The 25,788-nt window shown below is 44.4% G+C and overlaps 1 protein-coding gene across 1 annotated transcript; it reads left to right on the top strand.

The window, feature by feature from the left end:
• The first annotated feature begins 1,825 nt into the window (after positions 1–1,825).
• On the top strand, positions 1,826–24,406 carry ARPC3 (actin related protein 2/3 complex subunit 3). Its single transcript, XM_083151381.1, has 7 exons — positions 1,826–1,976; positions 5,083–5,182; positions 7,615–7,691; positions 9,488–9,556; positions 17,511–17,637; positions 18,624–18,718; positions 24,163–24,406. The coding sequence occupies exons 1-7, from the start codon at positions 1,971–1,973 to the stop codon at positions 24,223–24,225; spliced, it is 537 nt and encodes a 178-aa protein (XP_083007507.1). The 5' UTR covers positions 1,826–1,970; the 3' UTR covers positions 24,226–24,406.
• The last annotated feature ends 1,382 nt before the right edge of the window (positions 24,407–25,788 follow it).

Below are 25,788 nucleotides of genomic sequence, written 5' to 3'. Positions count from 1 at the left end.
AATAATTTGGTATCTGACTTGCTGCATCAGATATTATATTCGTGAAACAATTCAGGATTTCTACTCCGCAAAGCAGCTGATTCTGAACACTGGAACCTATACGATTTGTAACCAACTCCAGTCCTCGAGAACTACCAACAGTTCACATTTTACAGCTCACCTTGCAGGTACACAGGTGCACTCATTACTGACTTAACACATTTTAAAAGATACATGGGTGGAGCTAAATACTTCACTTATGATTCTGTGAGGAGACATGGAAAACGTGAACTGTTGGTAGCTCTCGAGGACTGGAGTAATGACATACATTTACACTTCCATATTGGATTTAGCAGTCATCTGCCTAAAGCAGTGGTCAGGGAACTCAGTCCTCATTACCCCACACAGTGCATGTTTTGCTGATAACCCAGCAGGTGCACAGGTGTACTAATTACTCAGACACATTTTATAAGGTCCGCAGGTAGAGTTAATTATTTCACTTGTGATTCTGTGAGCAGACCTGCAAAACATGCACTGCGTGGGGTAATGAGGACCGAGTTCCCTGACCACTGGCCTAAAGATTTATCTGTCCAATCTATCTTTTTTGGGGGCGGGGGACACACACTAAAATATGCTCCCAAACAGACAGCAGTTACTCAGACAAATTGGTTAAATCCAAAGTTATCATTTTTTCCATTTTTGCAGTGTTTGGGAGTGAATGGTCGATTGTCATTTGTTAACATACATTACCGGATTTTTGTTTCAACCAGATAATTTGGTCAGATAAATCTTTAGTTGTGTACCAGGTTTAGTGCACTTGCATGACCTGATTCTATGAATTAATGCGGAGAACGCTACCATGAGCAAGGTGATCTGGTCTTTAGATTTTTTTAATGCAAAATAAAAGTTTCTTACTGTATATAGTGCACACATATTCTGCAGCGCTTTACAGAGAATATCTGAACCATTCACATCAGTCCCTGCCCCAGTGGAGTTTACAATCTCTATTCCCTACCACATGTAGGGTTAATATTCTAGGGTTAATATTTTTGGATTGTGTGAGGTAACCCACAAATACGGGGAGAATATACAAACTCCGCACAGTTAGGGCCATGGGGGGAATAGAACCCATGACCTCAGTGATGTGAGGCAGTAATGCTAACCATTACACCATCCATACTGCCATATTCTGTACATGGACATCCTTTGCATAGAAAGGAGAGGGGCCTTTCAGTTTCCAGGGCTGCCAAGTAAGCAGAAGATGTGTTATGTTATGTTACAGCCTGATTCCAAAATGGAATCAATGACAACTTGAAAAGTTTTTGGGGGAGATTTTTGCACATTTATTAAGAATAAAAACTAAGAAATCAAATTTACATAAATACACACCGCTGCACAGCATTCACTAGATTGATTAGAAAATGGCCCTACATCGCTCCATGTGTCACCTGGCGATTAATATCTGGCATGCTTTCCCTGACATTGCTCAGCGCACATTGCTGCAGCGCTGTGTGCTGAGCAATCTACATTGTGCACATTGCCCCGTGTGTAGGCCCCTATATACTCTGGAATTATCTTGGGATGGCCCAGTCAATTGTTTACAAAACCCAGGAGCCAGCATGTGCATAACAATCACTTAGAAGAAACCCAAATATTTGTAGGTATTCAAGCTAGTAAAACATGGCAGTGTGCATCCTTTCTCCACATTTTTTATTTTTTTTTAGAAATTGCTATACAGTAAAACTAAAATTCACATATTTATAATTCAACAAGTGATCTCTGATGTGTCACAGTATAAGGAAATGTTTTGCACAGAAACGCCTCCTAGCGGCCGTAAATGGGCAAGGCAGCGTTGTCAGAAGCTCTGCTGGTTGCCGGCGGTAGCGCACATTTTGTACTTCCTGTATCTGACGGCCAGGGTGGGACAGCGGAAGTGTGGGAGCGACATCGCCGGTGTATAGATATCGTTTTGTGCATCTCAGCGTGTCATCATGCCGGTAAGTGTTCTCCGGGGTAGTGTATCGCCCCGTTCCTCCGGTGCCAGCAGCGCTGCGTGTAGCCGGGCGCAGGGACGGCGGGCAGATGCTGGCAGTAGAAGATGGAGAGATTCCTTATTATGCTTATAATGACGATCAGCTTCCTTCCTGCACCTATAGGCCCCCTGTAACAGCCTCTATCCCTACCCCTGTACACACATCTACCTGTCCTTGTATAAAAGGCTGCATGTAGCAGACATGGGGGTGAGTCACAGCCTCTCTGCTTCTGTCCTTTACATTACAATCTACACCCTGCTAAAATGCTGTGCAGGGCTGTATCTGTCAGTCCCTATACTAATGGCACACACCCTGTAGTGTAGTATGTGGTGACTGTAAGCAGGGAGGCATGCATATTGTATGAATGAATGTCCCCAGTAATATTTGCCATGTGAGGTGCTGGGTTACAGCTGGAGAGCTGCTTTTATAATTTTTGCACACAGGTTATCTTGGATACTAGTTATTTATTTATTAACAGTTTCTTATATAGCGCATACATATTCCGCAGCGCTTTACAGAGGATATTGGAACATCAGTCCCTGCCCCAGTGGAGCTTACAATCTATGGGGTAAATTTATCAAGCTCGTGATTTGATACAGTGTCTGGTTTTTATCACCCGCCAATCAGCTCCTAACTGTGAAGTTACAGGCTTGGTTTGAATAATGACAGGTAGGAGCTGATTGGTCGGTGATAAAAACCAGACACTTTATCACATCACCGAGCTTAATAAATCTGCCCCTATGTTCCCTACCACATGTACACGCACACACAGACATTCAAGAGTTAATTTGTTGGGAGCCAATTAACCTACCAGTTATGTGTGTGTGTCCTATTGGGGTGCAGGATTGGTGTGGACTAGTGAGACTGTGACCCAAGAAAATACATAGCTGGTGGTCTCTACTTGCTGCACCCCTGGTAAGATTACATTTCTGGTAGAAGAAGTGCTTAGGCATAAAAGGGAACATGTAAAGGCCAGGAAGTGGCTTTTGGTGTGTGTGCGCGCGCCTTCATGGAACTGCTTAGCATTGCCACACACTATATTGAAGAAAGCTATAACTGCTACTCTTTGTATGTGGTTGGGGAATGACTGAAATTGCTGACATTTAGTAAAGTGTTTATTTTCTCAATCTCTGTGTGTGTGTGTGTGTGTGTGTGTCTCTCTCGTCAAACGTGTATCCTTGTTGAACTTCATTGAAACCAATAATAGACATTGCAATATACAACAGTTTATGTCGCCACCTTAAGAGCCCTCGACTCCCAATATTATCTGTGTGTAACTGTGTCTGTCCAGCGTTGACGGTTTGATAGCACGTTCGGGTCGATAAGTAAGCCTTGGCGAGTGATAAAGTACCAGCGAATCAGCTTTAAAGGGTAGATAACAGCATAATATTTTGTTTCTGGTCAAATTGCATGCGACATGGTGCAGTTTAATGAAGACGGAATGAGGGATTGTTCTTCATTCATTAAATTGGTTTGGTGTGTATGGCCAATACAGTAGGCTGGCGAATTGAGCGGAATCGCATTGCCCTGATGTGTACCTGGACTAACTGCCCAATTAAAGGCTGTGCTTGAAAAATGAAAGTTAAGAGATGATTGGCTGGTACTGTATCTATGTCCAAGGCTTAATACATAGACCCCACAGCTCCTTCCAGATTTGTGGTATTTGGTGTGCTCTATTTAATGTATTATTACTATTGGAATATCTGGCAACATTTTATTATTCACCTCTTTTCATTTTCTCCTCATGAAAATATATACACTAGGATACAATAAGGCATCAATCATTCATTATGCCTGTGTGTGTGTGTATGTATATATACATATGTGTGTGTGTGTGTGTGTGTGTGTGTGTGTGTGTGTGTATATATACATATGTGTGTGTGTATATATATATATAATTATTTATTTTTTACTTTGCACACACATGTTGTATGCAGGTAAGTGTATATACATTGATTTACATGTTTTTAAGGTAAAATCTACCAAGAAATAGAAGTGGATATGCTTGGATAAACATGATCAATATAGATGTATCTCTCATAGATGTAGATACTATATGTAACTAGTGTGTGTTAATGGAAGACGGTACTTATTTCCTAGCACGGCGCCCATCACATAAGATTGTATGCCTTAATTAAGGCATACAATCTATACAATTGAAAAGATTTTTAATTGTATGTACAATATCGCATCTTATGGATCTTATGCATCCATATGATGCATAAGATGCCATTACATAAAAATCGTAATAAAACCCCCAATAATCATTGTTAACGCCACCGGCACTATCAACACCAACCCGAAGCGTGGCGAGCGCAGCGGTACGCGTCCTCCGACCTTTTAATACCCCCACTATCCACGTCGGCGTGGAGTTGATTTTATATAGTGTGGCGAGCGCATCGAGCCACCGAAGCGTGGCAAGCGCACGCGGACTACTTCACATGTATTCCGCGTCCCCTCGTGGGGCTCGCCGCGCTTCGGGCTCGGTGGCTCGCTGCACTATATAAAATCAACTCCACACCGACGTGGATAGTGGGGGTTTGAAAAGGTCGGAGGATGCGTACCGCTGCGCTCGCCATGCTTCGGGTTGGCATTAATAGTGGGGTGGCGTTAACAATGGCGGGGGGCATTTCACCCGTAAGGGGGGGTTAGCAATTAAAATTGGGGTTTTGGGGGCTTTTTACATTGGAATAAATGTAAAATTGGGTCTCAGGGACCATTTCACATTGATTCCAATGTAAAAATCTCGTTGATTGCATCGCATGCATCTTATGCCGCACAAACACATAAGATGCATGCACTGCTTGCAATGTAAAAATCTTGTTGATCATGTCGATTGCATCGCATGCATCTTATGCCGCACAAACACATAAGATGCATACAATGCTTGCGATATCGGCCCAACATACAATCTAGATCGTGGGCGCCGTGCTAGGAAATAAGTACCTGGAAGACTATTATATACAACATCAACAATTGACGAACATTTTATTTATCATAGTGTTCTTAAATGTATGATTGAAATGATATAAATCTGGATAAAGTTAATGATCTGTCTGTTATATTATAGGCCTATCACTCCATGTTGATGGAATGCGACACCAAAATGATAGGAAACATGGCATTGCTGCCAATCAGAAGCCAATTCAAAGGACCCGCCCCCAGAGAAAGTAAGTCCTGCAATACTCTGTAAACGTTTCATTCACATTCCTGCCCCAGGTTTGTAGCAAGTCCCAGCTTGCTCCATAGTAATCTCTTCTGCAGTGCAACCATTTCTGTGTGTGTATGTATGTATATATATATATGTGTGTTATCTTATCTAGATATATCACAGGATCTCTGCACTCACAATTTTAACTAACAATATTAAATAGTGGGTATTTTGTTTATGTATTGATCAATTCATATTAAGCCTGCAGCCCCCAGCAAGGGACCTTACTTTTCTACAGGTAACTACTCTATTGCTCAAAATATTTACCATGTGTATATATAACTCGCCTACTTGCTCAAAAGTGCTTGTTACCCAATGGGATAGTAAACACTTTAAAGAGAAATCCCACCATACTACCACCGCGGGGGGTGTCATGCAGATTTGGCCAGGTGAATCCGTTGAATTATCCCCCCATCATAATTTTTCTCTATAATTAAAAAACACGTAATGTAATTTGTGGTGGCAAAATTACACGAATATTGTAATTAAATGACTATTAAACAATGCAAAACCATACAAAATATCTAATATTGCTAAACATTATGTACTTAATATAATTTTTTTCCCCACCAATATATTCTGAATACAAAAAGCAACATTGCCAGAGAGGAAGAAATACCCATTATGGGGTCAAAGCCGCCCAGTGTGTACAGCCTGGTGATGAGCGCTGCTGCTGCTGCGCGCTCCTGCATCATCACCGGGAAAGCTGCTCATCTTGCTTGTATTACCAGCAGATGAGCGGCTTTGTGGACGGCTTTGCATAACTCTGAGCAATGCAAAGCCGTCCGCCCCCCGCTGTCGGCGCCGGGCAAGGGGGAAAGCGCCTCAGTGTGTATGCACTGAGCAGCTTTCCTCCCAGCGATGAAAACGATCATCGCTGTCCATACACGCTGGGCAAAATCACCCAGTGTGTATGGACCTTTAGTCTTTTTCTTCAGAGTAAGATGAGTTTTACGTACAGAATTGCCATTTTATGGACATTTTATATTCTTAATCTACACATCGCTAGGTTTGCTAGAGATGAAATAATCCCTAATGAAAAGCATAGGATTAATTATTTACACTAATGGGTATAAAAAAACTCTCTACAAAATACCCCATCTTGTATACATTAGCACCATTATTATAACTTTTTTTTTTTATTTTAACCAAATTTTTTTTATATTGTCTGGAAACACACAGGTTCAGGAACTTATTATATATTATCCCTATGTGTGTTTGCAAAAAGAAAGGATGTCTAAGGGATTGTTATCTGGGATTTTGTTTTGTGTGCTTCTTACGGAGCAAATTGCGTAGATTTCAGAGAGTTAATTAGCCGTGCCCATTTGCAGAATAATTTAGTAAATATATATATTTCTCTATCCCTTAGCTTTACTTGGTTTATTTTCTGTAAAACTGTCATAAAAACTATGTGCATTAGCAGTCAGCAAAATTATTGTGGATATTCATGAAGCTGTAGCAATTGTTTTACATGCTTAGGCGTACATTACTATGGGATTGCATATACAGTGCGATCTGGGTGGGATCTACCTAACAGGATTGCATTGCACAGGCAAATTTAAGTAGGGACAGGGGCTCGGTATCCGGACTGATCATAGACTGACTCATGATAGACAGTCATGTGTTCGACCACTAATGGTCGACAGGACTTAAAGGTCGACACACAATAGGTTGACAGGGTCTAAAGGTTTACACAATAGGTCGAAAGGCCGACATGAAAAAGGTAGACATGCATTTTTTTTACAACATTTTCAGCCAACATGTGCCGAAAGGCTGTATTTCATGCCCTACCATCCACTAGGGGGTGGAGGGAGAATAAACTAGTGTGCCCAACCCAAAGCATGGCGAGCGCACGCGGTACACTTAGACAGTGTCCATGTCGACATAGACACCCTAAAAACATTAAAACCTCATGTCGACCTTTTGGCCCTGTCGAGCATTAGTGGTCGACCATATGACTGTCTACCATGAGTCAGTCTATGTTTTATACCATAACCCAGGGGCTCTGAAAGGATCCTGTCTCTGAACTGCTCAGCCGGGTACAGGATGGTCAGAGCTGATCCGCGGCTCACCTCCCTGACCGCACCGCACTGCCAGCAGTGCAATGGGCTAACAATGTCCCAGAATGGCATTAGCTGTAGGAGTTGTTAATGCCTGATATTGGTACATTGGGTCCTTTATTGAAACCTATGGAGGCTGCAGGTGGGAAAGGTAGGGATCGCAGCAGGTATTGGAGATTCCTACTGCCGTGCCTCCTAGATATATTTGGGGTATACTCAATATTTGCCGCTAACCCCCCCAAAACGTGTCTGTGTGTGTGTGTAGGGAATTAGCCGCAAATATTCAATGGTAAGTGACCTTTCTATAATTCCACTTTTTCTTCTCTTTTAGCCAAGGACACAGATATTATTGATGAAGCTATAACTTATTTCAAAGCTAATGTCTTCTTTAAAAACTATGAAATTAAGGTAAGTTATTTGTAAGTGGATCGCTACAATTTTATGCTGTTTTGTTTTGACCTCTAGGATTTGAGTATTTCAATGGTGGAGTCCAGTGGTTGGGTTATCTCTGTAGCTTGAGAGGATGGCAACATAGCGACATGGACATAAAGATGACTTTCAATACAGTGTACAATCTTCTTTATCAGTTAATATATTACAGTTGTTCCAATACATCATCGAAAAAAATTAGTTTTTTTGGCAATTTTCTTTTTATCAGGATATTCTATTTCATGACCTGTTATAAAATACATTTTCTCCAGATAACACACAGGACCTTATTCTGGTCCACACTTTTAGGGTAAGACTATGGTAGGGGCATTCTTACAAAAGTCAACCATTTTGTGTTGAAAGTTTAAATGTGGACCTATTTAAACCTGTCGATTTTTGTACATGTCAGCCTTAAACACTTTCAACCAATTACCTGTCTAGCTTTTTGATCCTGTTGACATAATGCATGTCGGCCATGAGATGTTGACATAGACATTGTCCGATTTATTACACATCCACAAAATGCGGTACTTATGTATTTGCCGGGCGCCCACTAAGCGAGATAGCTTAGTGTGCGATTCTGCGTAAGAAAATCGCATCGCATCTCATGCGTTTTTTGCATGCGATACAATTTTCCTATGTAATTTATTCATTGCTCTCTGGCCTTGGACGGTGTGATGAGATTGCATCGCATGCGATCGCACCGCACATAAAATCGGCGTGGAGTTTATTTTATAAATTCGTTCTCGGTGGCTCGCTGCGCTCGCCACACTATATAAAATCAAATCCACGTGGATAGTGGGGGTATGAAAAGGTCGGGAGGACGCGTTCCGCCGCCCCTTGCCACACTTCGGAGTGGCGTGCATAGTGGGGGGATGTCTAAATCCCATTGTATGTCATACAAGTGTCTAGTACATTAAATGACATCGCACCCTATAAAATCGCATGCGATGTGATGTGATCTCATCGCACCGCCCAAGGCCAGAGAGCAGTGAATAAATTACATAGGAAAATCGCATCGCATGCGATTTCCCTACGGTGCCGTATGTATGTTAATTGGGTTCCCTGCTAATACATAAGTACCCAAAATCCTTGCCTTTCTAAAATCATGGATATTTGTGTTTTGCTCTCTGAGCATAATCTTAACCATGTAAGAAGCACTATGCAAACTGGCATAGCGATCGCTGAGCATCATCATCTATATATATGTCTAGTGTTCGTTTGTGTGTCCGAAACACTGCCATCTGTTGGCAGCAAGTAAAACTACATCATTCTCTCACATGCACAATCACTAGGTAGCAAACTAGCTTTCGAAGCATTAGCTTGGAGCAGGCTTAATAGTTGCACAATATGTATCTACGCGCTGAGATCACAGGGGAATCTGCATGAAACCGCAGGCCAGTTCTTGGTCTGTAGGGGTTTCTTATATTATGTGGCTGGCATTGCTCGTCTGCATTTGTAGTTTCACAACACATTCATTATCCTACACAAACAAATTGGGCCTCCTCTGTGCTTACCCCGACTGTGACATCTTCCTCCATCTAATGCAGGGGGATATTTTGGCCGTGGCGCGTGCATCAGTTACCGCTGCGCATGGCGAAGAGTAGACAGACCACAGCATATCATTATATACAGTAGAGCAAAATAAGCCTTGCCACTCTTATTGTCTTTCATCAGATATCAAATTCTCCCTTAGCAGGGACTTTATTTATTCATTATTTTCAATAACTTAATTTGTTGATACTTAATATTATTTTAAATCCTGTTATTTTTAGAATGAAGCTGACCGGACATTGATATATATCACTCTTTACATTTCTGAGTGCCTAAAAAAATTGCAGAAGGTAAGCATTTTCAGCAGAGATCATAATGGTGGAGAACCAAGAGCATTTTCACATAGATGTAAGCCCTTAGCTCATAATCTGCATTGTATCATACCATTGTAGCTATTTAACAGCATTGGAAACAGTTGTAGCTTTCAGTAAACCAATTGAACGTTTGGGGGGTGGAATTCAGTGGTGGGCTCCGTGACTGGGGGGGGGGGGGTGCAGGAGACCCTTGAACCAAGGAGTTCACTTCTTTGAGTGCGCCAGTTATATTCTTGGTGCCTCCAGGTAAAGGCTTTTGTTTTTTGTCAACTTTTTTTCACTGTTTTTTTTTTTTTTTTGAATCAAGTATTTTTTTATTAGTTTTTGAAAAGTTGCATATAAAACAATTACGTAACTTACTAAACAAAAAGAAAAATAATAATAATAAACAAAAATATAAAACAATTACTTGTGTGTTACATTATTCCAAGTTATAATATACATAGGATATATTTATCATGCTCCATCTTGTACATATACACAGTTACATTAATCAATGTTTATCACATGTAAGTGGGTGCAATGGTTTCATACGATATAGGGTCTCAGTGAATTCTTAGCCGAGTCTTAAATACTAACATGTCCTTGGGGGTTCTATAAACTTAAGGCAGGATCATGATAATTCACAGGCTCGAGTCCTGTAAGTATAGGGGAGACGATTGCCATAGACTCCAAACCTTGCCATATTTCCCCATACAGTTCCTCTTAGTGTACATGAAGCGCTCGTGGGATACAGTAGTGTTAACCAGGGCTATCCATGCTGCGTGTGCTGGGGCTGAAGGTCCCATCCAGGTCCTTGCAATGCATACACGGGCCAGCGTGAGAAGGGTGTTAACATAAATTCTGTGGAACCTAGGGAGCAGCTCCTCCAATTCAAGTCCGAAGACACATACCCGGGGGCTAGTCAGTGGGGCTTGTATTCCCGTATCCCGTATGCTAGCCAAAACAGCCATCCAAAAGGAGTGTACCCGTGGACATTGCCACAATATGTGCCAGAAGTCCGCATCTGGGCTCTTACATTTGGGGCACACATCAGACCCAGCACCACCCATCTTCATAAGTCTGTGAGGGGTCCAGTAGACCCGGTGCAGGACATAGAACTGGATCTGCTGAAATCGTGCAAATGCAGTGGCATCCCTAGGTGAACTCAGCATATGTGACCACTCTTCATCCTCAATAGGCCCCAGGTCTACAACCCATCTGGCCCGTAAACCCTCCAAACGGCCCACCCCCGAGAAGGTGAGCAGGGGAGAGTACAGAGCTGAGACCTTCCCACGAACCGGAAGTTTACTAACCAGTGTGCGGACCGGGGATGTAGCCAGTTCAGGCGTATTTCCCCTCCACTGCGCACCCACCGCATGCCTAAGCTGGAGATATTTATAAAAAAACTGTCTCGGTACTGCATATTTATCAACCATTTGCTCAAAAGAACAGAATGTTCCGTCTTGAAAGAGGTGGCCCAGTTCAGAGACCCCAAGTGACATCCAGTCTGTGCCTGTTTTTAATTTATGTAGTTCAGGAAATTCTTTATTTCTCCATATAGGAGAGCAGGAGTCTATTACCGGGTCTCCCCGTATGTTTCCCACTGTCACCCACACTCTACGAGCCTGCTGTAAAAGAGGTGGAAGCGTCCCCATCGTAGACTTTGCTAGTAAGAACTGCAAGGGAGTGAAGGAGAGGCCCGCCCTGCTCAAAAGAGCCATAGACAGGTTCTCACGGTTTGCTGGTGTGACCCATCCAGCGAGTTGGGCCAGTTGTGCCGCCAGATAGTATAATCTTAAGTCTGGGAGTGCGAGGCCTCCGTCATATCTTGACCGACATAGGGTCTTAGCTGCCACCCGGGAGCGCTTATCTCCCCATATGAAAGAAACTATGTGTCTAGTGATAAGTTGGAAATAGGTATGTAGGTGGGCGAATTCTGCAGTATATATAGAAATTTGGGCTGGACTGTCATTTTTATAAGGTTCACCCTGCCTGTCACAGATAAGGGAAGTGTTTTCCAGGTACGGGCCTTCTGGCGTAGGTGGTCAATCTGCGGGGTCAGATTCAGGGATATGAATTCGGCAGGCGTGTGGGAAACCTGGATACCCAGGTATTTAAATTGTGTGCACCAGCGCAGAGGACAACTGTAAGATTGTGGTTGTTGCGTGTTAGAAAGTAGGGGGAACACCACTGACTTATCCCAGTTTATTCCGATCCCCGAGAATCTAGCATACTCCGTCATCAGGGTCAGTAACGCTGGGAGGGAAGAGGTCATGTCAGATAAATACAAAATCATATCGTCCGCATATAACCCGATTTTTTTCCTCGGTGTCTCCTATCTCATACCCTTTTATTAAGGGGGACGCCCTAATGTGACAGGCCAACGGCTCCACCGCAAGTGCGAAGAGCAGGGGGGACAGGGGGCATCCCTGCCTGGTTCCCCTACCCAAGCTAAAGGATTCTGTGGTGTAACCGTTAACCATCACGCGAGCAGTCGGCCCTGTATATAGCAATTTGACCCATGAAAGGAAATTTGGGCCTATTCCGAACTTACTTAGGACCTCCCACAAGTAGCCCCACTCTACCGAATCAAAAGCGCGGGCTGCGTCCAATGAGACCACCACCGCGTCCTCCATTCCCTCCCGGGCCCACTGCAAATAAGTAAAGAGGCGACGTAAATTTAGGGTTGTCGATCTGCCAGGCATGAAGCCAGTTTGGTCAGCATGTACCACCTGAAGTACAACCGCATTCAGGCGTATCGCAAGCAACTTGGCCAGTATTTTGACGTCAGTGGATAATAGTGAGATGGGCCGGTAAGAGTCAGGGGACAACGGGTCTTTGCCAGGTTTCGGGATAAGGACAATCAGCGCCTCCGCCATAGACACAGGCAGGGAGCCCTGTTTCAGCAAATGATTATACAGGGATAGTAGTTTAGGGGCAAAGAATGTAACATGGGTTTTGTATATTTCAATTGGAAGTCCGTCCACTCCCGGGGACTTAGAATTGGGGAAAGTCTTAATTGCCGCCTCAACCTCTTCCAGTGTAAGGGGAGCATCCAGGAACTCCCTAGAGTCAGTGTTTAAGCTGGGAATCGTGATCTCAGTAAGGTAGTCGGTTAGTTCTGTCGGGCTGTAGGATACTCGGGTGTCATATACTTTCTCAAAGTGGTTATAAAAGGAGGTCGCTACAGGGAGAGTTCCCGAACATATTGTACCGTCCTCCCGCCGTATACTGTGCACTATTGTCGGTGGAAGGTTTTCTCTGGCCAGGTAAGCCAGAAATTTACCCGATCTGTCACCCTGTGTGTAAAAGTCATGGGACTGGAACAGGAGACGTCGCTTGGATTTATCCAGCAGCATCTCCGTCCATTGTTTATGTACAACGAGCCACTCCACACGGTCCGCCTCAAGCCCGGTTGCCAAGTATTTCTGCTCAAGCTCTGTACTCTGCCCCTCCAACTCAGTCTCAGCCCTGCGACTAAAGATCTTCAGCTGTGCGACCCGGGAAATTAGTGAGCCACGCAGGAATGCCTTAAATGTGTCCCAGACCAGGGAGGCATCCCCCTCCACAGGATTATTTACAAAAAATTCCTCCCATAACACCAACAGTTCAGAGGCTGCTCCCATCTGCGTCAGCCAGAAAGGGTTAAAGCGCCAGAATTTTGCGCCCCTGGTTCCCTCCAACTCCACCTCAAGACACACCGGGGAGTGGTCCGAGACGCCCCTGGGCAAGTACTCGATAGCAGTCACAGAGGGGATCAGCCGCCTAGAGATCAGTGCCATATCGATACGTGAGAAAACCCCATGAGTGCCAGAAAAACATGAGAAGCAGCTGGTCGTCGGGTATCTTAGTCTCCAAACATCTATCAGGCCCACCTCCCCAATGAGTCGAGCAAAGGGTGTAGCCCCGCTCCGTCCCCCTCCGGGAACAGGTCTCCACCTGTCCAAGGATTCATCCATCACAGCGTTAAAATCCCCGACACTTATAACTGGGTATGATGGGAAGTCCTGCATAAAGGTACATGCTTTGTTGATTATAGTGGGTTGGTACGGAGGTGGGTTATAAATGGCCAGTATTACAAGGGGGGAGTCACACAAAGTACCTGCCAGGAATACATAGCAGCCTCTAGGGTCTAAATGCACTTTTTGACATTTGAACCCCATACATTTATGTATTAATACCGAGACTCCTCTGGAGTTGGGGTGGAAGACCGAGTGAAAGGCCCAACCCACCCATGGCTTTTTAAGTGCAAGCACTCTGCTACCCACAAGGTATGTCTCGAAAAGGCATGCGACTCCTGGGGAACGAGCCCTGAGCTGGTTCAATACCAAGGTGCGTTTAACTCGGTCATTAAGACCCCTAACGTTCCACCCGATAACCTTCACCATTGCACAATACAGGGGAAGATAATGGGTAGGAGGGGGCCGCATGCAGCAAAGTGCCACGTTGGGTCATCCCATCCCACCCAGCATCCAGGAGCAAATATATAGGAACAGTACACACATTGCAAAAAAAATAAAAAAAAACTAAGATATACAAGAAAATCCCGTCCCACCCGGCATACCCACCCAAACATAGGCACACTTTGCTTCCCTAACATTAAACCCCGAATCGACTCCTCTTAAGGAGACGTTTCAACCAAGAAAAACAATCAAAAAAAACAAACCCTTAGGGGGCAACTATTATTTATAACCTGAAGTACATGGTAGTCCTGACCTAGACATATATTCATTTAGTCGGATAAAAGAGAATATACCTCTTGTTAAGGGATTATCTCTAAGTATCATTATCTTATGCGTCATACATTACCAATAGAAGTGCCTATAAGAGACAAAGAAGAAAGAGAGACTTTGCACATATCGGGCAGTCCCCAGCATATACAGCAGAGGGCCAGTTCAAGGAGGAAGCTCTCTCGGGGCCGGCTGTGTGTCCATCCATGTCGAGGCCGCCTGAGGCGTATCGAAGAAATGGGTACGGGTACCAGCCACCACTCTCAGCCGTGCAGGGTAAAGCATTGAGTATTTCAGTTGGAGGGATCGTAGGCGTTGCTTAACCCCAGTAAACTGAGATCGAGATTTTTGGACTTCCACAGAAAAGTCTTGGAAGGCCGCCACCCGCTGGCCCTCGTAGATAAGGGGACCCTTCAATCTTGCAAGTCGAAGAACAGCATCTCGGTCCTTGTAGTGGAGAAGCTTCGCAATGAATGTGCGTGGTGGTGCACCAGGGGGTAACGGACGCGTGGGTACTCTGTGCTCTCTCCACTGCGAATTGTGGGGTAAAGGCGTCCTTACCAAACAGGGATATCAGCCAAGCCTCGAGGAAGGATTCAGGATCTGTACCCTCCGCCTTTTCAGGAAGGCCTACGAATCTCACATTATTCCTCCTGAGTCTCCCCTCCATATCTGTCAGCTTCTGCTGACATGTTGTCATTTGGGATTCCAGCGTGGAGAGGCGGTCAGGGATAGGTGCAGTGGTGTCCTCTAGTGTAGAGATTCGGGTCTCAGTCTCTTCGACTCGGTCCCTTAGTTTCTGCATATCTTGCCTTATGAAGGATATGTCGATTTTCACCTCCGCAACCCTGCCAGCAAGTCTCTTCTCCGAATCAGTAATAGCCTGTAAAAGCTGAGCCATTGTTACCTCTGGTGATTCCGCCATATCAGACCCTGAGGGAAGGGGCTCGGCAGGGGTTGGTACAGGATCCGACACAGGTTCTAGCCTGGCAAATTTTGCCAGCTTTGCCGCAGCGGCTGGCGTGTTTCTTCGGGACATAGGTTATAACGTGGTCTGTCAATAGGGGAAAGATCACAGCAGTCTTTTATAGCTGACCAAGGCTATCAGCAGTGTAGGCACAATATTAGGTGAGCAGAATATGAGGCAGTGTTCACAGGATACCTCACAGTAAAGGGTGCTGCAGGAGAGGGGATAACAGGTGTGAGTCCAGCGTAGGGGAGCGAGGGTGTAATAGGTGCACAGTGTTTGCACAGCTGTTTGCACTGGTCACAGTTCCGTGTCTCCGGGGGGGCACAGATCCGAAGCAACAACTCTTTATGTGTGGGGAAGGGAGGTCACGCTGGGGTCCCACTTCTACAGGCAGCCCTCCAAGACAGGGTGATGGGGAAGCAGATCCCTGTGTAGAGACCCTCCCCTCACCGTATATATTCAGCCCAGTGTGGGACAGTAGGAATAGCAGCCTTTATCTACAAGGCACAAAGTTCCCAGCGGTATGCAGGGCTCAGGTGTAATTTTGGGTACAGGGTGGTCTTTGCTCTGTTGAGAGCTCCCCTCCACAAAATGGCGGCAGGACACTCACCGCTCCCTCTAGGGCCCAGCTGGTCGAGAGGGGTCCACAGATGTTCCTCAGCCAGCAAAGTCGTCACTCCCCCGTCACCTCAAGCCCCCTCCGTCGACGATGACAATATAGGAGAGATTTCCAGCAGGGGAAGGATTCCCCCGTTGTCGGGTCTGTCAGCCGGCGGGGTGAGCGCAGTCTGGCGTCTCCGGCTCCGTCTGGTCTGTCTCAGGGTTGTGGGGAGTGCTGCGCTCCGATGGACAGGGTCTTGAGGGCAGAGTTACCCCAGTAGCAGCCGCAGCTCTCCTGGCGCGGTGTCCCCCAGTCGGCGCCTCCGCGTTCCTCTCCGTCTCCCCTTCCAAAATGGCGCCCGGCAGCGTGTCTCAGGAGACGCGAGCTCAGCGGGGATCGGCACCGGGCAGCCAGGCAGCACAGGGACACTTCCACCGGCTCAGCACCGTCAGGGGCAGGTAGGCTGATGAGATCTGCCTCGTTAGAGGTTCTCTCCCTCCGATAAGGATTAGTACAGGATCATGCGGTCAGGAGCTTCGCCGGCACGCGTCCTACTCCATGTACCGCTAGGCCACGCCCCCCAACTTTTTTTCACTGTTACTGAATGCCGGGCAATGGGCATTTACAGAACTGACCACTCCATAAGCAACACACTGCAGTACTGACGCCATGACCAGACACACCAGCACCTCCTCTGCACCAGAAAAGCCAAGAGTGAGGGTACTGGCATTGGTATTCTGTCACTTCTAGTCCACCAGGGGCATACTCTGCATAAGGGGCTAGGAAGCAGGTCCCTGGGGTTTCAGATGGAGATTTCCCATAGCTCCACCCCCACCCCTGGTTCATATGTCTAGGTTCCCCATCAAAGGAATTTTCTCACCTGCTACCTGTGCAAGTCCAGGAAACCTATTCACTTTACTGTGCTGCTGGTCCGCACTGTACTTAAGTCAAATTGTATTGTTCTCTACCTCACCTATTGGTGCTGGTAGCCCCAGCAGCCTTTTTTCATTTCCCTGCAGCAGGCCCTGGGCTTCAGGGTTGATGCTTTGGTGAAGACGGTAAAACTGGTCTTGCAGGTTAAGGATAACTATACTTCATTTGCTTCAGATCCACCTATTTTCAGTCACAAAAAGAAGGAACCATCTGTGGTTTGAACCTCCTGTCTATTTTGGATAGCATTGGAGAGGCCGGGAGGTGGCGTTGAATACAGGGACCTTTGCATCCCAAGATCTCCACTTCCTCAGTGGCAGCTCGATGGGCCTTGTAGCATCACCCCTGGCTTGCCTAAAGTGAGTCCAAGAAGGGCCTGGAAGCTCTACCCTTTTTCAGATACATTCTCTTATTTCCAGAACTGGACAAGATTCAGTTGTAGCATTTAAGACCTTTTATGCCCTCTGCAGCACCAAAGTCCAACTGGTCTGTAAAGTGAAAAAACACACATACTTCCAGCCTGCATTTGCAATTCTAACTCACTATAGTGACAAACAAAAAGGGGAAATGTTAAATCTTTATTTGTAAAAAATATTTTCAGTTCTGCAGCAATCAGTAACCCTGGGTGTAGTTATCGACCACGTAATTACACAGCACACATTTAAAAAATGTTAAGAGATCAAATACCTGTTTAATCTATTTTTCTCTTTCTCTCAGTGTAATTCTAAGGGACAGGGGGAAAAGGAAATGTACACATTGGGGATTACAAACTTCCCCATTCCAGGAGAACCAGGGTTCCCCCTCAATGCCATGTATGTAAAGCCTTCCAACAAACAGGAAGACGGTAAGATTCTGCAGTAGATTCTTTTGTATTTTTTTCTGTTTACAAAAAAAGATTGTATTATTATACAGAAATATTTTATATACAATTCAGGAATACACATGTCCATCAGACCATTATTAACAGATTGTAAATTCAAAAACTTAATATACCACACACAGTACAACTGTCACCTGGCAGATTACAAGGAGCTTTCTAGTGCATGTGCAATTCAGGGCAGTTGATGATTGTTATTATAACATAAATTTCCACCAGATTGGGCTATTATTGGTTTCACAGCCTGATCAGCCTGATTATATTGGGTTAATTGTCATCTATATTATTAATTCAATAAAAAACAAGTGGATTGAAAGTACATTGTAATATGTATAGCCTTATGTTTAATTAGTCACAAGTCTTGTGTTAATATAATAAGCTGACATTTTTATTAAAGTATAATATGTAAATACTCCCAGCACCACACATTTTGTTAAACACACTTTAGTGTCCCCAGTGGACAGATGTCACAGTAGAGGGGCTAGTTGATTTATTTACCTATTAAATCCAATTTCTGTAAAAGGAAGCAATATAGTTTCAATTATAATATTTAATAATCACATAGCATAATATACACATTATATTTAAAAAAGAAAGAATTTCCTTAAAGTCATATGTAATAAAATAAATAAATAGATATAGATATATAGATATGTATGTATAGATAGTCTTTTGTGTGGGAAGGGGGCTTTCCCTATGTTAATAGAAACTTATCTCTGCATGAATAGAGCACTGTTCAGTCCGTTAATTAGATCTATATCTGCAGGGTGACCTTTTAATAACTGCTTAGGACATGCACAGATTTGTTATATAGCTGTGCAATTCCCCGATTCCTATTCCTATTGCTGTGAAATAATTGCACACAACTGTGTTCCGGTCACACTTAGAAAACTTATTATCATCTGCATAAGATACTAGCTTGTATTGCTGCATGTTCTCCTTTTTTCTTCCAGAGATGATGAGGGCCTACCTACAACAGCTGAGACAAGAGACTGGCTTAAGGCTGTGTGAGAAGGTGTTTGACCCTCAGAATGACAAACCGAGCAAGGTAATTTGCTGTAACTTCCTTCTACAACCTATGCATGTAACTCTCATTGCGCTGAGTATACTGCAAAAATGTGCTTTTATCTGCCTATGCTTATAACAGTGGTTCCCAAGCTGTGTGCCTAGGCATTCTGGGTAACCACGATGCCCTTGCAGGGATGCCTTGGGTTGGTGGTCCAGGACCAAATCAAATTGTTTATGGTCAAAGGGATAGGTAAAATCAGGGTGCCTAAACAGCTCGTATAATATCAATATTATTTTGTGAACCTTATTACACTGTGTGAGAAATAAGAAAATAAGGTAGCCCTGTGCGCTGACATATAACTGGTGAATAGTGAGACTATATAAGACATTCTTAATCAATGTGTGTAAGACGAGAGTGAACACACATAAAAGAATAAGGCTCTCCTTATCTTACGTATCTTCGCCTAATAAAGGCTCGCCAATAAGATAATATATGATGGAGCCATATAGAATATAAGAAAACCAATATAGCCAAAAAAAGGGGATTTTGGTCCTTACCAGTAAAATCCTTTTTTCGTAGTCCGAGGTGGATGCTGGGAAAAATTGGTATTCCAGGTCTAGGAGAACCAGGCACCAAGGAGCACTATGTCTTTAAGGCAGTGCAGCCCATAGCTCCTCCCCCTAATACCCCTTCCTGTCCTCAGAGACCAGTTTTAACTTAACAAGCCGAGGAATAGGTATAGGAGAGAAGAACCATTCAACAGAACATACAACCAAGGGCAGTAAACTACTGCCAAACTAACTTAACTGCTGATGTGGAGCACAAGGGTGGGCGTCCTAAAGCTGTTGTCCCCTAAGGGTGGGAACACTCCCGAGCTGCACTGAGGACACCCCTGCCAAAAAGCCGCATCAGCCGAGGCGAAAGTGTCAGAACAATAAAATTTAATGAACGTGTGAGCAGAACAACACGTGGCCGCCCTACAAATGCTATCAGCCAAAACACCAGTCCCCATGGACCGTGTGGAGTGTGCCCGCACTGAATGTGGGACCGTTACACCAGCTGACAATTATGCTTGCCGTATTGTGTAGCGTAACCAACTTGCCAGTGTTCCTTTAGATGTTGGCCAACCAGGCTTCTCTACATTGTACAGGACAAATAGTGAATCAGTTTTCCTGATAGTTGCCGTCCTAGAAACGTAAAGACACAAGGCCCTAACAACGTCCTAGGACTCATCCACCGATGATAAATCGTCTCCATCCAATGAGGAAGGACTCTGTGAATAAACCGGGACCACAATCTCCTGGTTAATGTGGAATCTAGTTACTCCTAGTACGAAGGACCACTCTTTCTTTTTTTTTTTTTTCGATACAAAGTACATTACTGTATATTGAAGCATGAGGATCAAATAGTTAGTCATAATGCATGTGTTGGGGTTACATAATGGTATTAAGTTCTCATTGTTAGGGTGTGAGTGAACCACATCGTTATCAGTAGGAACAAGGTTTTCTGCGTGAGCCAGGAAAGGTCCACTGAATCCAAAGGCTTGAAAGGTGATTTAGTCAAATATCTCAAGACCAAAGACAAAGAGGCAAGGGGAACAGAGGTGCCTTGGATAGACGTAGAAGGTCTGGGTACCATGATCGCCTGGGCCACTTTGGTTGCAATTAGGATTGCTACCACCATCTCCCGTTTGAGTCTTTGAATGAAACGCGGCAGAAGATCTATCGGAGGGAACACGTATACCCTTTGAAAAGGCCATGGGGCGGACAGAGCGTCTATCAGGCAGGCTTGAGGATCCCTTGTTCTTGAGCCGAACATTGGAAGTTTCCTGTTGTGTCACAATGCCATCAGGTCCACCTGTGGACGACCCCACCGATCCGACAGGATAGCGAATACTTCTGGGTGGAGGGACCACTCCCCGGAGTGTATTGTTTGGCGACTTAGGAAGTCTGCCTCCCAATTCAAAACACTCTGGGAATGTACACCGCCGAAAGGGCTAGAACATACTTTTCTGCCCACCTTAGTATGTGAGAAACTTCTTGCATTGCTGCCCGGATTTTTGTTCCTCCTCAATGATTGACATACGCAACAGCTGTTGCGTTGTCCGACTGAATGCGTACAGGTCTTCCTTGAAGAAGGCTCCACAATTCAATGAACGTCTTGTGGATGGCCCGTAGTTCCAGGACATAAATTGAGAGTTTGGACTCCTGACTCTTCCAAAGGCCCTGGAAGGAGTGTTGTTGTACCACCACTCCCCAGCCCTGTAAGCTGGCGTCTGTGGTAACGACCACCCAATCGTGATTTGCAAATAACCAACCTTTTTTGAGGTTTTCCGATTGGAGCCACCATAGAAGGGAGATTCGAAAACCCAGAAACTGGGTTTTCAAGTAAAGGTGTGACCGATTCCAGCGACTGAGGAGCGCTAACTGGAGGGTATGAGAGTGGAATTGTCTGAACTCCACCATTGGGAAAGTGGACACCATCTTGCCTACCACTTTCATACACAGATGGATTGATACTTTGGGCCTTATTTTGGTTCATTCTTTCTGACAAAATCCTTCTTAGATGGACAAAACCATGTGCACTGCAGGGGGGGCAGATGTAACATGTGCAGAGAGAATTAGATGTGGGTGAGTAATTTTGTTTCTGTGCAGGGAAAATACTGACTGCTTTATTTTTACACTGCAATATAGATCTCACTTTGAAGTAAAACCCCACCCAAATCTAATTCTCTCTGCACAAGTAACACCTGCCCCACCTGCAGTGCACATGGTTTTGCCCATCTAAGAAGGATTTTGTCAGAAAGAATGAACCAAAATAAGGCCCTTTGTGATGCTTGAGGAAGGATCGAATCAGCGCCTGTAACTCCAATCTCCTTTGTCGAGGTAAAAAGACCCTCTGTAAGACTGTCTATGAGGGCTCCCAAATGTATTATGGAAGTCGCAGGAGTCAGGCTGGACTTCCTCCAATTGACCAAACAACTGTGTTCTTGGAGGAGGTCTATTGTTATCTTCAAGTGAGTCTGAAGGATGTCCAAGAGGAGAAGGTCATCTAGGTACGAGATGATCTGTACTCCTTGTTTGTGAAAATGAGCTGCCATTACCGATACTTTTGAAGCAAACGCCCCCAATCTAAAACCCCTTCACTGAGAGAGGTGTTTGCTTCTCTGATATTGTCTACGATGGACACAAGTTCTGACCTGCATGTACCCGATTTGAAGGCAACTCATCGGCCCAGTGACGATAGCCATGGTAGTCCAGGCCGCTGCAAAAGATGGGCTAATGACCGCACCTGCATTGGTATATATAGATTTAAGAAATTAATCCAATTTCTTATCTACCGGGTCTTTTAGAGAAGTGATGTCCATACCGGGTAGCGTATACCGGGTAGCGTGGTCGATTTTCACTAGTCTGGTTACGTGGGCATCAACCTGAGGAGGTGTCTCACATTTATTATAATCCTCTGGAATAGGGTAGAAGGTTGAAATTCACTTAGAAAGCAGGAATTTTTTATTTGGCTGTTTCCAGGCTTCCTGGAATATTTTGTCCAGCTGAGTGGACTGTGGGAACACTGCCGGGTCCTTCTTTTTTTCTTTTGAAAATAGGGCCCTCAGAGGGAGTCTGGGATTCAGATTCCTTTAATATTTAAGGTTAGTCTGATAGATTTAATCAGACTATCCACCCTGGCCTGGGTCATATGATCCTCTTCCCCCTCCTCTACAGGATCGTCTGTATCCTGTGTAAGTAAAGTCTGTGATGTGCTACACCGTGCAGGAGCACGAGCACTAGTGGCGCCTAAAGCCTGTTGCAGTAAAGATGATACCTGTACTAAGCCTTGAACAGACTGTGACAGGCCCTGTACCCACACTGGTTCCTGTGGCTGAGGTGAAACCTGCGGAATAAGAGGGGCTATTACAATACGCGAGGCTGCCAGCTGAGATGCTAGTTCCCTCATTGAAAAGGACAAGGTATTAGCCCAGTCAGGCTCGCAGGGAACCTCCGCAATAACCTGTGGACTGGGTCCCAGCAGAGTGCAGCGCTCACATGCGCCAGTATGGTCCTGCTCAGCACATGCAAAGTTCTTTTTACATGAAGTACATGTATAGGGCCGCAGCGCTGGAGCGTTACCCTTGCCCCTAAAAGACATTGTAAGATTGGATGTCTACCAATGTAATCTATTCACACAATAGTGTGAAACGTATTGAGAGAGAAAGTACTGTACACAGGCACCAATAAATAAATTAGTGACTAAATACTGTAACCGGTTAGCCAGTACAGGGGATGCTTGATCAATGAATACTCACATCCAGAAAAACAATAAACTGAGGAAAATCATAATAAAATGAAATGCAGACCGTATTTGTACAGACGTTTACACAATAGAAACAGATATGCACTATCTCCCAGCACCAACACTAAAAAGTGGGGTGAGAGAGTTACACCTGGACACTGAATAACAGTGGAGGCACACGGGGACGATTTCTGGGCTCCTCTCCTCAGACCAGCCAGCTACAGTGTGCCTAAAATGGCTCCCCGCAAGCTATGAGGGGGGAGGAGAGGAGCTCCCTCGATGGGGAAACTCATGAGTGAGGCAAACTCTGTCCCCTCCTGGAACCACAGGGTTAAGCCTCATATTTGTGTAAAATACCCTGGTGGTCTAGCGGTATCCCCGGCATGAGCCGGGTGCTGCTGCCAGGACCTGCCAGTGACATCACCCCCAACCGGCAGTGTGTGCCACGTACAGCGTCCTACCTGCTGCCTCTCCCTCCTAGTGCAGGGAGGTAACTGATATTGCACTAGCCGACAGGTCAGCGTGTCAGTCACCGGGAGGAGGCGCCGCTGGTGTCCGTGACAGCACTACTGCTGCACTGACTACCTTGTGAAAAGAAAAAAAGACAGTAAAAATAAAGAATAAGGGCTGAAACAGCCGTCTCCTTGAAAATGCGCAATGTTCCTCAAAGCACGAAGGAAACAACTGGTCTCTGAGGACAGGAAGGGGTATTAGGGGGAGGAGCTACGGGCTGCACTACCTTAAATAAAAAGTGCTCCTTGGTACCCGGTCCTCCCTGACCTGGTATACCCGTTTTTCCCAGCATCCACCTGGGCCGTGAGAAAATTGCTAATTTAATAGTACAATAGTTTTAAAAACAAATATAAATGACGCACTGTAAATATATAAAACTCCTCAACGGTGCAATGGTATAGTTGGGTGTTTACCAGATGTCAGTAAGAGAAAGTGCCTGTAGAATGATCTTTTTGAGGTGTCCTGGGTTCTCCAGAAAAATCCGCCTCCAGGTACTTTAACCACACACCAGCACTGGAAACCTCCTCTAACGCGTATCGAGAACCATGTGTCCTTTCCTCAGGCTAAATTGATGGCTTATGTCTATATATATATTTTGCGAACTACCATGTATCCTTATTGCAGAACCCATGATGATATAAATTTTACTTTCCTTTTAACCAATGTCATTTTGTTTCTAGTGGTGGATGTGCTTTGTGAAAAGACAGTTTATGAACAAATCTCTGTCTGCCCCTGGGCAGTGAAGTGAGGAATGGAAGAGCCAACGAGGATAAAATGGTGTTCAAATTTAAGTTGTTCCATTTTCAACCAAACTTTTATACTGCGTTGTAATATGATTGGTAATTGTCCAATAAGGCAAGCAAAATCCGGTATTCTGGGAATAGCCAGCGGTAAGCTGGCGCTTAATAAAAGTGATAAATCATTCTTGCTTAATGTTTGGTGGATTTGTACTTTCTCTGTAACTCCACTGGTTGGAGCAATGATTGTTTGCAGACATTTCCTTCCTGTATTCTAATAAATACAATCTGTATTTACCGTGACAATGATTTTTCTCTTGAGGTATGGAAAAACAATAAAAATAAAATGTGGAAGATGCAGAGGTGTTAGAAGATCCATGAGAATACATTGTTCTCAAACTCATACCTATTTATCAAAAATGCAGCATTCCACTCATCCAAGACATATGGGATACAAATTCCAAAACCCTGAGTTGATTTTCATAACTATTTTATATTTACAAATGTTAAAGAGAACTAGAAAGAGCTCAATCCTTTTTTATTATTATTATTATTTCTAAAAAAATCTATCCAAAAAATAGTATTTATGTGATCTCTTAGGAGCATAAGGATAGAGAATATGCACTTATGCTGCAGGTCCATATGAAGCTGGGTACGTTTACAAACCATGCGATGTCAACCATTTCCCTGGAGCTCCCGGACAAATGATGTAGTGCATACACAATGTGCAATCTTGTGACCAGTGGCCACATCCAGGAGTATGCTGTCATTATTAATATATACAGATCTTCCTGCATGTTCAAAAAAATTAGAAGAGACCACGATCAGCATTGTGATAGAGCATACACACTGGACGATTTACACGACTTGTTGTTCCCACCCTGCCGGAATCGTCCACATTGTTTAAAAAGTCATCTAATGTATACTAGAGATGTGCAGATCCGGATTCACCCGGATCTCAAAACGGGATCTTATTGGCTATATGCTGTCACATGTTTTTTCTCCAAAACATGTGACAGCTGGATAGCCAATAAGATCCCGTTTTGAGATCCTTGTAAATCCAGATCTGCACATCTCTAATGTATTACCCAGCTTTATTGCTTTTCAATTTAGATTTGTTTTACTAATGGTATTGAGGTTTTGCACTATTGCTGCAAGTGGTCCTTTTTTCCTTAAGTAGTGCCATACAGGACAGGATATGGTCAAACAGACGTGTATATGCTTTTACGTAGATCTATACAAACTTGAAATTGTATTATACAGTAAGGTTCCATTGTGAGTTGTGAAATAGATTAACAAAAATGGTAGTTTATTAAGTTAAGATCAATAACTTTGTATTAGGCAGTCAGAGGATAATGCACATGGCACGTTTCATACCTGTGTTGGGAGAGGTGGTAGGATTATAAACATATGGGGATATTGAAGCTGGCAACTCAAAAACCACCTACAGCAGCTGGTAGGAGAGCACATGCTAGCATCAGTAGCACTGCCTGTCGGTAGTCGTAGGCTTGGCATTTGGAACATGGCTGGATCTGGAATAGTCTGCCAATGTCAAGAAATCCAGCAGGG

This window comes from Crinia signifera, chromosome 1 (assembly GCF_055691185.1).
Source record: "Crinia signifera chromosome 1, ASM5569118v1, whole genome shotgun sequence".
NCBI classification, from domain to species: Eukaryota; Metazoa; Chordata; class Amphibia; order Anura; family Myobatrachidae; genus Crinia; species Crinia signifera.
Note: the sequence above shows the minus strand (reverse complement) of the source record. Positions and strands in the feature narration are given on the sequence as shown.

Bases quoted from the DNA above. Each gene is read 5' to 3' on its own strand.
- ARPC3 (XM_083151381.1), top strand. The intron at 9,557-17,510 runs GTAAGCATTTTC...TCTTTCTCTCAG, and splicing joins GCCTAAAAAAATTGCAGAAG to TGTAATTCTAAGGGACAGGG. The intron at 18,719-24,162 runs GTAATTTGCTGT...TTTTGTTTCTAG, and splicing joins AGAATGACAAACCGAGCAAG to TGGTGGATGTGCTTTGTGAA.